At 34.7% G+C, this 13,133-nt stretch overlaps 1 protein-coding gene and 1 non-coding gene across 2 annotated transcripts; both read right to left on the bottom strand.

The window, feature by feature from the left end:
* Positions 1-2,580: 2,580 nt before the first annotated feature.
* On the bottom strand, positions 2,581-2,713 carry LOC145090986 (small nucleolar RNA snoR104). The gene has a single exon (XR_013701904.1). It is a non-coding gene; the product is annotated as a small nucleolar RNA snoR104 (small nucleolar RNA).
* A 9,500-nt stretch (positions 2,714-12,213) lies between these two features.
* LOC145089070 (uncharacterized) lies at positions 12,214-12,850 on the bottom strand. The gene is made up of 2 exons (XM_079027567.1): positions 12,324-12,850; positions 12,214-12,238 (listed from the first exon to the last, which is right to left on the bottom strand). The coding sequence occupies exons 1-2, from the start codon at positions 12,848-12,850 to the stop codon at positions 12,214-12,216; spliced, it is 552 nt and encodes a 183-aa protein (XP_078883693.1).
* Positions 12,851-13,133: the final 283 nt, after the last annotated feature.

Here is a 13,133-nt window from a genome sequence, read left to right as displayed (position 1 = left end):
AGTTTGATATTGATTTTGTGCTATGTAACTTATTCTCTCAAGCCTCCTCTTGCATATTGGTGTTTGTGAACTATTAGAGGCATCACACTTGAGGTGCTCAAGTTTTCAAAGGTCAAGAGCTACAAGTCCTTCTAAGAGGTAAGTTATCTAACTAGTTGTATTGTTCATTTTACAATTTGTATTCTAGTTAGGATATATGCTTTGGAAAATTGAAAATACGCATGTATAATTAGAGAAAACATAGATCCAAAGCATTTAGGGTTGCATGTGCACCATAGGAGTGTTAGAGTGCTCAAAACCCAACATCATCTGACTTTAGGTCAAATGACCCCAACACTCCATCCTTTTGGAGTTGGGCTATGCACTTCTTGTTGACATGTCCATGACAAAAATGCCACAAGCATGCCTTGTCCAAACCATCGGACGAATTAATATGCAACACATTATTTCCTAAGTTGTCTACAACCATCATAGTTTCATATATATCATTACAAGGCAATGCTTCAAAATAAAAAGTACCATTATAGAAAGCATTAATAGAACCAACACTACTAGAAAAACAGCCTTTTATGACGCGCAATGCGTGTCGTAAAATGCTCAGACAACTCGCGAATGCGTGTCAAGCAAGGCCCTGTCATAACGAGAGATGACACGCTTTGGCGAGTCATCTATAGACGACGCGCATTTACGACGCACATTTACGACACACATTTACGACGCTCATTTAAGACACGCAATGCGTATCAAGGAAGGCCCTGTCATAAAGGAAGATGACACGCATTTGCGTGTCGTAACCTTACGACGCGCATTTATGACATGCATTGCATATCATTAAAGGCCATGTCATAAATGAAGATGACACGCGTATCCGTGTCATAAACTTCAACAACCATTTATGATATGCATTTACGACGTGCCTTTATGATATTTATTTACGCATAATACAAAAATATGGAAACAAATATATACCAAAACAATCAATTTCATCCAAAAACATCATGTCAAAAAATTGTAATACATTGATATTAAAGGGATCGGATTGTACATTGTTATTAAGGGGTTTTCTCTAACTATATAACCTAATACTACATTGCTATTTGAGGACACCTTGTTTCAGATATCATGTCAAAAAAATCCTCTATATTATTGGTTTGCCACCTGGTATACTGGGTTGCTGTCCACCGGACATGCATGGCAAGCAATGACTTAAACATTAACTGAAACAGAAAAGAGTTTTTATTAATCACATAATCAGTTTTAGCTAACTGATAGAATTATTATATAAATATGTTATTAATTAATATTATCAGATTAACATTACAAATAATAGATAAAAGATATAGCACCTTAAGTTATCGTTATGATTTAACATAAAAAATGATATTTTTAAATATTTGGTGCTAAAATTAAAAATAATCACCTGTTGTGTTCCATTCCATGTTCTTTAAGTTCCCACTTAGCATTAGCAATTCGATCAGCATATCTGCCAAGGGGCAGTTTAGACCTTTACCAATTCATATTTTCAGACTCTGCACTTTTCTTCATAATCCACTTGAACACAGTTTCATAGTCCACAAGGTGATGAGCTTCTTTTATACACTACAACAATAGCAACAAAAAGATTTTATCTTTTATATAGAAAAAATATAAACTAATCTTTTAAACTTTTATAAAAATGCATGAATTACGACACTCACATTATAGCTTCCACTTCCAAGATCAAACTCTATAGCACAATCACGTCCAGGAGCAAGTTATAAAAATCTTTTTTTAAGTAGCCAACAAGATTCAAACTACAATTATAGAAAATAAAAAAAAAAGTACCATGTATGGTCAAAACAAGATTCAGACTACAATTATAAAAATCTTTTTTTAAGTAGCCAACAAGAGTTGTCAAGAAAATAAACTTACAGTGACAGATCGCAAATATCTTCTCTGAAACAAATAGAATATTTTGGCCTTCGGGAGCTTTTGTAGTGTTTCTGTATAATCCTATCAACATATTCAAGACCACATTGATAACACATAAAAAGAATTCAATAATTTTTATTCGTTAACAAAAAAAAAAGTTGAGAGCTTTGAAATGAGCACCTGTATTTCATCCTTCCCTCTAAGTTTTCTTAGGGCTGCATCAAAATCTTTTTTTCATCCAATCTTTTCCTGCATGCATGATGTCAAACATAATTTCTTAAAGATAAATTAAATGGTTTCATGAATCATGAGACTTCACATACCAACCATCTAGGAGATTCTGGTACAAGGAAAAGCCCCACTAATAGAACAGCAAAATGGATTAATCCTGCAAACAGAACACTAGAATTCATCACCTTTTATTTTTTTATCCATAAGAATGCCACTAGTAGTAAATAAATATAATTTAGACTAATTTAAAACATGTCAATGCCAAGGTCTTCCATGTTAGCACTGTTCCAATTATAAAGCCAACAAACACTCTTGTACATATCATGAATGTCACTAGTAGTATATAAATATAATTTTGGTGCACATCCCTGTAGTGTAGTGTACCAATCAATCATCAAATCAATTTTTTATTTTTTTTATTACTAATATATGGTGAAAATATGTATCTCATAGTCAAGAGGCTTGTAGACGTGTCTCACGTACAACAAGTAGGAAAAGCAGATATTTTTCTTTTTTATTTTTTGTTCTAGGAAGGGTATATTAGGCAACATTTAAACTTTAAATGCTCCCCTTCTTTACTTCAATTTTTCAATTTTCTATTTCCTAATAATAGTTAGTTATACCTGAAAAGGGTGTGAATATTAGTTGTTGTTAGGAAGCCTCTTCCATTAAGATCTAAACATCGGAAAAGATATGTAATTCCCTCTGGAGTGTCTTTGTTTTCTACGGCTAGAACAAAGTCAAGGAAACTCTCAAAGTCCATCTCCCGAGCATTTCCTCTTCCCGTTTTAACCCTGCGCACATGCTCATCAAAAGCTATTAGGCAAATTAATATCACGAGTCATTTTAAACATATATAAATTATCAGATTGAAAAACAAACAAAAAAAGATAAAATAAGAAAGTAATTCTTAGTTCTTACCCCTCTCGATAAAAATATTTGTGAGTGTCCCGTCTGCATATTCTCGAAGCTCTTGCTTGCTCAGTGTTCCATTCATTTCTTTATCAAGTGCAAGGAACATATATGTAGTGTACATGAAAATATGATGAGGGTAGTTTCGTCCTTTTATATAGAATGAAAGAATCAAATTGTATTCCTTCGATCCTCTTCCTTCAAATTGTATTCTGCCTACTTGGTATATAAATTTTTGTTTCATTAAGTATATAGCGAGGGTATTTTGGTCTTTTGGAGACTGGAAAGGATATGCTTACCACATACACGTTGTGCAGATGTCATGGAAAACCAGTTTTCAGCCTGTTCAGTATCTGTAACTTCTTCTTCACTTTCCTATCATCATTAAAGAAACAATTTTTATTCAAATTAACAAAAAATATTGAATGATTAATTAAAAAAATATACAATTAAGGACAAAACTGAAATTACCTGGTGCAGTTCCATTAACTCTTGAAGACAGTTACTAAGCAGCACCTTCTTTATGCATGCCTTCCCTGAAAAATTATTGATAAATGAGATCACAAGAATAAAATGATAATAAAAAAAACTACTTTTAGTTATTTGAAAAAAAAATATAACCAATAAACCTTGTCTATTGGGTTCAAAAAAGAAGAAGAATTTGGGTGCAGCAATTCGGCAATACATTTGAACAAAAGCTCCAGGCATATCACGCAATTGAGCCAAATTAGGAATAAGACCTCGAATATAAGCTTCCATTTCCTTTTAACAATATTATTAAGATTATAAACAAGAAAATATAAATGTTAACTAGATTAATAGGGAAAAGAAAGTAATACATTTATTTGTTTTTTATAGTATCCTACTTTTATTTTCTTCTATTATAGCATTGTATTTTCTTTCTTTTTTTTGTATTAAAAAGTAGTGGAGAATGAAAAAGATGCTTGGCTTCTCGATCAGGGGTCGTATAGTCAATTAGTCATCCTAGTGATCAGATTCTTCTTTTCTAACAGCCTTAATCTGGCTAAATATAAGGTTTATGATTGGGATAAATCTATAACTTCAAGGACATGTGGGTCCCATTGTCTTTTATTCTATAAATCACAGACTTATATCTAAGCTCACCAGGAGGAATTTAACTGTCAATCTTACATCTCCCATATTACTCCAAAGAAAAGATCATCTCTTTTCTCTTCCTCTCTTGATTACATAAGAAAAAAAAACTATGATTTCTAGTACTCAGAAGGTATTCATCTTTCTTACCTGTATTGGAATATTACCAGGTGAACCATATATGGTTTCTGGATTCAGAAACATAGGCATTTGTCTTACGCTCAAGGCAGTTTCCTTGGAGGATCTTCAAGCAAAGCCATCACCTGCGGATTTGAAAGGCAAATTTGATTCATATCATTCAAATAAAAGACTAGTTCGAAGAGGGTCAGACCCCATCCACAACCGAAGTTAGTATTTCAGGATAGATTGCAGAAAAGAAAGACTTCAGAGGGGAGTCGTAAAACAAAAGCTTATATCCACTGATGATTTTTAATTAACCTACCTTTGGATCTATGAAGCTTGCACCAAACTCGTAGTTTACAGTTGGAATTTTTAATTACTTAAGTAGATTGAGAAGGGAGCTCTGTGGGTCCCATATCCCCCGCTTCATATCCATGAACAGGCGATCCCAATCCTGATCCCTCCATTGATGACCTAATCTTGGTGGCCACACCCCATTTGCAACAAAATAATCAAACATCAAGAGCATTGAATCATAGGCGATATTGATTCTTTTGACTTCGTCTCTTGTCTCCGTTGTCCCTTCTTCTACTTGTGGAAATTACCGGCTAATGGAAATTGGCAACTCGATAACATAACAAAAGCAATCTGGAACAGTGGGGCGATTAGAAAATTGATATCGAGATGGAATCAGACAAACAACAAAAGAAGGGAATAAGAATAACAATGACCAGGTACACCAAAGCACGGGCGCCAACACGCTCGGAAATGTAGAGTTTTCTAATTTTTTAGGTTTCTAATCGGACGTTGATAGATGTTTTCAGACTAAAATCGGAGATTAGAGAGCCGAAGAAGAGAGAATCACAGAAGCGTGAAGTGTGGATTGAGTTTTTAAGGTTCAATGGCGGTGGCGATGGCTTTGGGTTTACAGAGAGAAGGAAGGAGTGAATAAAGGGAGATACTGAGGAGAGAGAGGGTAGAAGCAGGGTTCTTCAAAATTTTAGAATTTCAAACGATTTTGTTTCCCCCCTTTAAAAATGCATGTTAATCAAAAAATATATAAAGCGACATTCGAAGAGGACGCACATTTAAGATAAGCTCCCTCCGTGTTTGTATTTTTTTTCTTTTCTGACACTAATTTCATAGCACGCACAAATGCGTGTCCTCTGTCCTTCAAATTTTAAAGGAGATGACATTATTTCTAGGGCGCACGCTTTTGTGTATCATAAATCACTGCGTGTCATTGTTTGTGCGTCGTAAAAGGCTGTTTTTCTAGTAGTGCAATTTCATTATTGAATGAAAATCTAAAACCTTGTCTATAGAAACCATGAAAGGAAATAATATTCCTCGTCATTTCTGACGAGTAGCAAAAACCGTTCAAATCTAATCCTAACCCACTACTAAGAACTAAAGAATAAACTTCAATCTTGGTGATAAGCGACACTCTCCTATTCCCCATGATCAAGTTCATCTTCCCATGCTCCACATCCCTACTTCCTTTTAGCCCCTGCAAATCAGAGCAAAGGTGAAAACCACATCCTGTATCAAGGACCCAAGAACTAGCATGCGATGAGTTGTTAGATTGAATAGTATAAATACCTGCAAAGGTGGGCTTTATCTTCCGATCCTTGATATCTTGCAGATACTTTGGGCAACTTCGTTTCTAATGCCCTTTGTCGTGAAAGTGGAAGCACTCTGCTTCCTTTGGATCGGGTGAGGGAGCTGCAGAACCACCTTTTCCTTTGAACCCATTAGAAGAGGATCCATCATGAGACTTTCCCTTGTGATTCTTAGAGGGAGATTTCCTCTTCTTCCCCTTCTCATGTCCGATATCCAAGACTAGGGCAACAGCAGTAGGACTGGTTGCGACAGCTTTGCCTTTCAACCCACTTTCAACAGTTCTTAACAACCCTAGAAGCTTGCTCAAGGTGACTTCATCCTTGTTCATATGATAAGTCATCTAGAACTGATCATAAAAAGGAGGCAAAGAGTGGAGAATGATATCAATCGCTAACGTTTCATCAAAGTTGACATTCAACTTGAGCAAACGATCCACATAACTTTGCATTCTTTGCAAGTGGTTCGTGATGGACTCTCCATCTTTCATATTGGTTGTTATCAACAAGGCAATGATCTCGTACCTTTCTTGACGCTTACTTTGATGGTACCATCAAATCTTGGCACATCTCGTAAGGCCAGTAGTCCTCGTAGAACCGATGTAGCTCAGGAGTCATAGTGACTACCATTATACACGACACCTTTGCGCTTCTTTTTCGTAAGCCCTATACTCAGCAATTTCTTCAACTGAAGCTTTAGTTTCATCTATCTCTTTGAGCTTTCCATTGAGTACGTATTTTTTTCCTCATATCGGAGGGCCATGCAGATGTTCATAAGAGAAAAGGAGCTTAAGGGGTTCGAGATTGAAGCGTTGTTTGAGCCAGACATCTAAAAAAGAAAATGAACAAAGTTTAGATTAGATAAGCAATCCTTAATATAACACCCAAATGAAATATTAAGGCTAGTACCCAACACTATAACTCACAATTCGGAAGAGGGATGTCGTAATCCAATTACAAATTATATGAAGGTAGGTAAATGACGATTTACCAATTTCGACCATGAAAAACGAAATGAACACTTAGGTTTTAAATGAATTGAAATTCCTAGATTGTTTTGAAATTCATTGAACTCTTTAGTGGCATGTTTAATCTCGATTATGCCCTTCAAGTTTGTGATGGGGATACCGAGGATCACAAAAAAGGTGTGAATAACCATTCAAATTAGTTTGGTACTCTCGAGTCAATTACTACCTAATCAATGTGCCGGTAAACCACACACACTCCATTGATCTATGATAATTCTCGAGCTACCCTTCGCCACCCTTGTTAGTCCAAGTTAGTGTGTTGATTAACGACACACGCTCCACTAATGACTTTGACAAGGTGCAAAGTGCAATTTCATGGAATAGCATCATTTTCACATTTTTCCTAAAGTAACTAGGATTGGGAATTTATAAAAACATTTAGTTACTTTATAATAATCATTATACTTATTAATGAGGAATTAACGTCCTATCCTACCTGTTCGGCTAACGACCCTCCACTAGTCAAGAGCGCAATGGGTAAGAATGGATACCCAATGACGGTTATTTTATAGGCCACTTACTTAAACACCCCTTATAGACCAGCTTCTTGAATGAGGCCTACTAATGGTAAGATTGACTCATTTTACATACTTATATATATATATATATATATATATATATATATATACACACACACACACACACACTTATATATTATAATAATATAAGTGTTGTATTTAATATTATAATAGTATAAGTGTCGTGTTTAAACTTCTTAAAACACTAGGGTTTTAGAATTTAATATTTCAAAATTAAAAACCTTTTAATCAAATTTTAAATTCCAAAACTTGAGGGAAAGTTTTGAACATTTTCAAAACTTCTTGATCAAATGTAAAACAATTAAATTATTAATTTAATTTTATCCTTATCAAAATTTGTCCTTATCTAATTAATTTGGTAAGATAAATGCAAATCAAATTTTACAAATAATTAATTTATCACATTATCTACGAATTATCTTAAAATTTGATCATTATCTTTTAATTAAATGAGGATACCCAATACCATATCAGAAAAATCGATTTTAATCAGTTAAAACAACTTATGGTAATTATCCTTACTTAATTTAGGCTTAAAATCCGAAAATTATGCAATCAGACGAGTCAACTCGTCGAGTCAGGCTTTGGACTCATCGAGTTCATCTGGTAGAATCCAGATTTCTATTGCTTTCAGCTTTGAACAATTAACCATGGCATCAAATATAACAAAAAAACAACCTAAGCTCTGATACCACTGATGGGTTTTTAGCACTACATCATTCCTATGGTGCACATGCAACCCTAATGCTTTGGATCTAGGCTCTTCTCAAGTTATACATGCAATTTTGATTATTCAAAGCATAAATTCTAACTAGCATACAATTTTGAGATTCATAGCTAAAAGCAAAGTTAGATGAATACCTTTTCCTTGTAGCTTGTAGATCTTGACCTTCAAGAGCTTAGTGCCTCAATTGTTGCACGTATAATGAGTCACAAACACAAGTAAGAATTGGAAGAATATGAGAGAGGTTAGGAGGCTCTAAAAATCGGCTAGGTTTCTTTTCTTGGAAGCATTGGCCGATTTCAGGGATCCAGGGGTTTCTTAATATAGCTGAGTTGCTAGGGTTTCAAGTAAAACCCTAATCTGATTACTTAAGCCTTAAGAAGTCTAGTAGATCCTTCTAGAAGGCCTCCTTGGATGAAATCTATGTGGGTAGCACATAGAATTTCATCCACCCCTTCCTAAGGATCCACAAACCCAACTTTTAAGTATCAGTCCCCGTAATTTAGTTAGTCTCTTTTGATCACCAAATTAATTCCAAATTAATTTCTGATCAATACTAATTAAATAATATGATTTCTCAATTTATATATTATTCTTATAATATATTAATAAATTATAATTAACCTCTTTCTCCATAATTCATCCTATCAAATTTCTATTGTGAAGGCAACCCAAAAGGACCATGCTACTATCGGGTCAAGTACATACCAATTATGAGCTTAGACACCTAATCCAACAATACGTATCCTCGAACTTTATGATGAAAGATCTTGGTGAAGTTGATACAATTCTTGGTATCAAGGTGAAAAGGACAGGCGGTTAGATTCCTCTGAGTTAATCTCGTTATATAGAGAAAATTCTAACAAAGCCTCAACATTTGAATATTAAGGAATTCAACACTCCTTTTGATTCAAGTTTGAAACTTAACGTGAATTATGGACGAGCAGTGGCTCAACTAGAATATGCAAGTGCAACTGGGAGCATGATGTATGCTATACATTGCACTCGACCTGACATCGCATTCATTGTAAGCAAACTGATTTGGTGTACTATTAATCTAGGGACGGAGCACTAGAAGGCAGTGGATAGAGTACTAGAATACCTGAAAAGGACAAGTATTTTTGAGTTGACATATTCGTCATCTAACGGAATACTTGAAGGTTTTTCTCATGCTAGCTAGATAGATCACACTAGTGATTAAAATCAACAAGTGGTTGGATTTATACTCTAGTTGATGGTGCTATTTATCGGGCGAGCAAGAAACAGATATGCATAGCTCATTCAACGATGGAAGTGGAGCTAATTGCCTTAGCAGCAGCGGGCAAAGAGGTAGAGTGGATTCAATACTTACTTATAGATATCCGTCTATGGGATATTCCAAGGCCTTCTATACCTATGTATTGTGACAGTGAGGCCACACTGTCTAAAGTATATAATGAGGTATATAATGGGAAGTCGAGACATCTAGGTCTGAGACACAATTTTGTGAGACAACTAACTGAAATTGGTACCATCAACGTTGTCTATGTCAAGACAAGTAAAAACTTGGCAGATCCGTTTACCAAATCCCTGACGTGAGATTTGGTTATATCTATCACAAGAGTCATGGGTCTAAAACCATAATAGAATCGCTTAGTGATGGAAACCCAACTTGGTATTAGTGTTCCTAATTCTCAAGTTTAAAGGGTAACAATGACGTCACTAACGATAGAAGGTACTATCATTAAATGATAGATCCATGTAAGGTAGGATAGTATGTCGTTGCCGAGAACGAGGTTGAGTTACGACTCTTAACAAATTTTTAGAGACATCTAAGCAACGAAGATGTTGTAAAACTTTTGCATATATGATGTAGAGGTGGTGCCGCCTCAAGTGAAGATTAGTGGTTTGTCTTCTAAAAGGTCATGAAAAGGGTTTATAGCGCATGGCCATATTAGCGCTCAGGCAGAACGCAAAGACAACTTGTAATGTGTGAGGTAAACCGAAGAGGTCATTAAGGTCCGTGGTTTAAACCTATAAGGACACGATTGAATCGGTCTCTTCTTGTTTGTTCTCATTAAACTAGGGTTTAATCTTCGTGACACCTAAGCAACATCCTCTCTTTGAGTGAAAGGAAACATTCCAACTTGGTGGGGGATTGTTGGAACTTTATATATATATATATATATATATATATATATATATATATATATATATATATATATATATATATATAAGGAATTGCAAGTTGGCAATTTCCTTTTGTATCCCACATTGGTGGGAGGAAGAAACCTTTGTGGGTTTATAAGTTTATTCCCTTGATAGGCCTTCAAAGGCTTTAGTGGATCAAAGGAATGGGCCAAGCCCACACGCGCGCCTAGCCTAGACTAGCACTAGCCGACGCCGCGAGTGCGTGAAATGGCGGGATTTAGGTGCACTTTTCACTTCACACGACGTATTGGGAAAGACGGTTTGACTGATCCAATCATATGGTTGGTCATCGTTGACTTTGTGGAGGACAAGTCGGAATTTTCTGGAAAGCCCAAAATACGGTTTGCATGGAGAGCAAGTCATCGCCCTAGGGTTTCTAGGGGCCGACCTATGAGGACCCGTTTCATGTCTTCTAGGGTTTCGATACCTATAAATATAGCTCCCTAGGAGTCGTATTAGACTCTCACGAAAATCAAAGCTCTCTCCCTTTCTCTGCTTTTTTCTTCGAGTATTTGGTTTGTGTTTATCGATTTCTAGTGTCATTGGAAAATCGATAGATCTGCATTAAATCCTGGGGTTTTACTCTATTGCTTACAACTAGTAGAAGCGAAGTAAAAACCTTTAAGGACAGGAGTCCAATTCGTGCTGTTATTCCATGTTCAAGATCAACCGTCAACAGGTTGGTTTTACATATTTTTCTTGTTTTAATTTCGTCCAATAACATGACACTCTTATTCTACCTTTCTTATAATCGGATCTAATCGAGACAGATTAATCTGGTTTCTGGACAAAACTTGGTAAACATATTAATAATAATTGGATTTATTATTTGTAACTAATCGACATATAATTCTCAATATTATTTGTCAGTTTCCTTGTGTGTCTATTAGTTTGATTTACAACATATATATATATATATATATATATATATATATATATATATATATATATATATATATATATATACACTGCTATTTATTGGAACAATTGCAAAATGGATGAACGTGATATTGATCTTGATTCTATGTACGAGTTCATAGTAGCATCGGCTCGAGATTTCTCATTGTCGAGACCTTAATTATGGAAAAATATGCTACTAGCTTGAAAAGTTTGGTTCATATGCCTTGCATGGAAGGATAATAGGATGTCATATGGGTTGGTGATGTTGTCTTTTGGATACAATCATTGCATTATATACTTATAAAGCTTGCATTTTTTCTTAAACCATATTCATTTGAAACTCCCATGTATTTTTTCCTTTCACCACATTCATTTGAAACTCCCATGACTTTTCAATTTCTATCTAATAATTATTATAAGTTGGTTAATAAGGTTAAATAAATATCAAACCTAAAGTGTAATCATATATAAACTAAATTACAATATTAAAAAATATATATTTTCTTCTACTTATAAAGTTTGTTTACTTTTAACATATTATACTTAATTTATTAGGTCTAATATGTTGTATGTAAACCATTATCATTTTAAAGCTACAACTTTTGAACAATTTGTATAAAATACTTAAATTGTTAATTTAAATATAACCTTACATGATCTACTTAAATATAAAATTTAGTTCAAATTAAACAACCCAAAGAATATTTTATAAATAGTTAAAAGTGATAAATTATAGTGTCTTTCTAATAATGATTATAAATTGGTTAATAAGGATAAATAAGTATCAAACCTAAAGTGTAATAAAAAATAAACTAAATTTCAATATTAAAAATAATACTCTTACTTCTACTTATAAAGTTATGTCTTTAACTTTAAATATATTATACTTAATTTATTAGATTTAATATGTTGTTGTATATAAACCATTATCAGTTTAAAGCTGCAACTTTTGAACTGTATGGACAAAATACTTAAATTGTTAATTTTTAAAGAATATTTTGTACAATCTAGACTGCCAAGCATACCGGGAAATCCATGCCTCTCTTCATGAGCCGAATATAATCTCTCAATATCACGTTGAGTAGGTTTACGCAAATATTCTTCGTGAAAAACCTCATAAACACATGCAGAAAACCAATCTACACATTCAACCGCGGTCCTCTCGGATATTTTCAAGTATTCGTCAGATGCATCAAATGCTATACTGTATCCCAAATACCTAAGAGCAGCCGCACATTTTTGTATACTACTAAAACCCATTCTTCCTCTAGCGTCAGGTTTTTGTTTGAAAAAATCATAACGAGATTCTAAAGCATTACTAATACGTAAAAATATAGCCTTATTCAGACGAAAACGACGTTCGAACGAGTCGTCATTATAAAGACAATTATCGGCAAAGTAATCACGTACCAATAAGTCGTGTGCGGCTTGGCGATCACGATTGACGACCGTCCTTGTACGCGCTGCATTCGAACTTTCTTCGGCGTGAACGTGTTGCACAACATTGAAGAATGTCTCGACGAATTCTACGTCGTCATCCGAGTCAAAACTTTTTAAAAATTCCATATTTATCGAGGGATCCATAGGTGTAATTGAGTGTAGAATGTATATGTATGTGTATGTGTTTTGGTATTGAGTTTTGTAATTGAGTTTTTATAATTGAGTTTGAAAAAAAAAAAAAAAAAAGGAACGGCCACAAAATAGCCGTTCAACGGCTCAAAATATTCGACCAATAGCAATCCTCGTTTCATTTCGTTGTCCCGAGCACATTTTGCAACGACCACGGTCGACCACGAACCACCGGGACGGTGTGCACGTCCGTGGTTCGTGGCCAACTAGACCACGGACG

Source organism: Lactuca serriola, chromosome 2, assembly GCF_051521515.1.
Source record: "Lactuca serriola cultivar US96UC23 chromosome 2, Lser_US96UC23_V15, whole genome shotgun sequence".
Lineage (NCBI taxonomy): Eukaryota > Viridiplantae > Streptophyta > Magnoliopsida > Asterales > Asteraceae > Lactuca > Lactuca serriola.
This window is presented reverse-complemented; position numbering and strand designations above follow the sequence as displayed.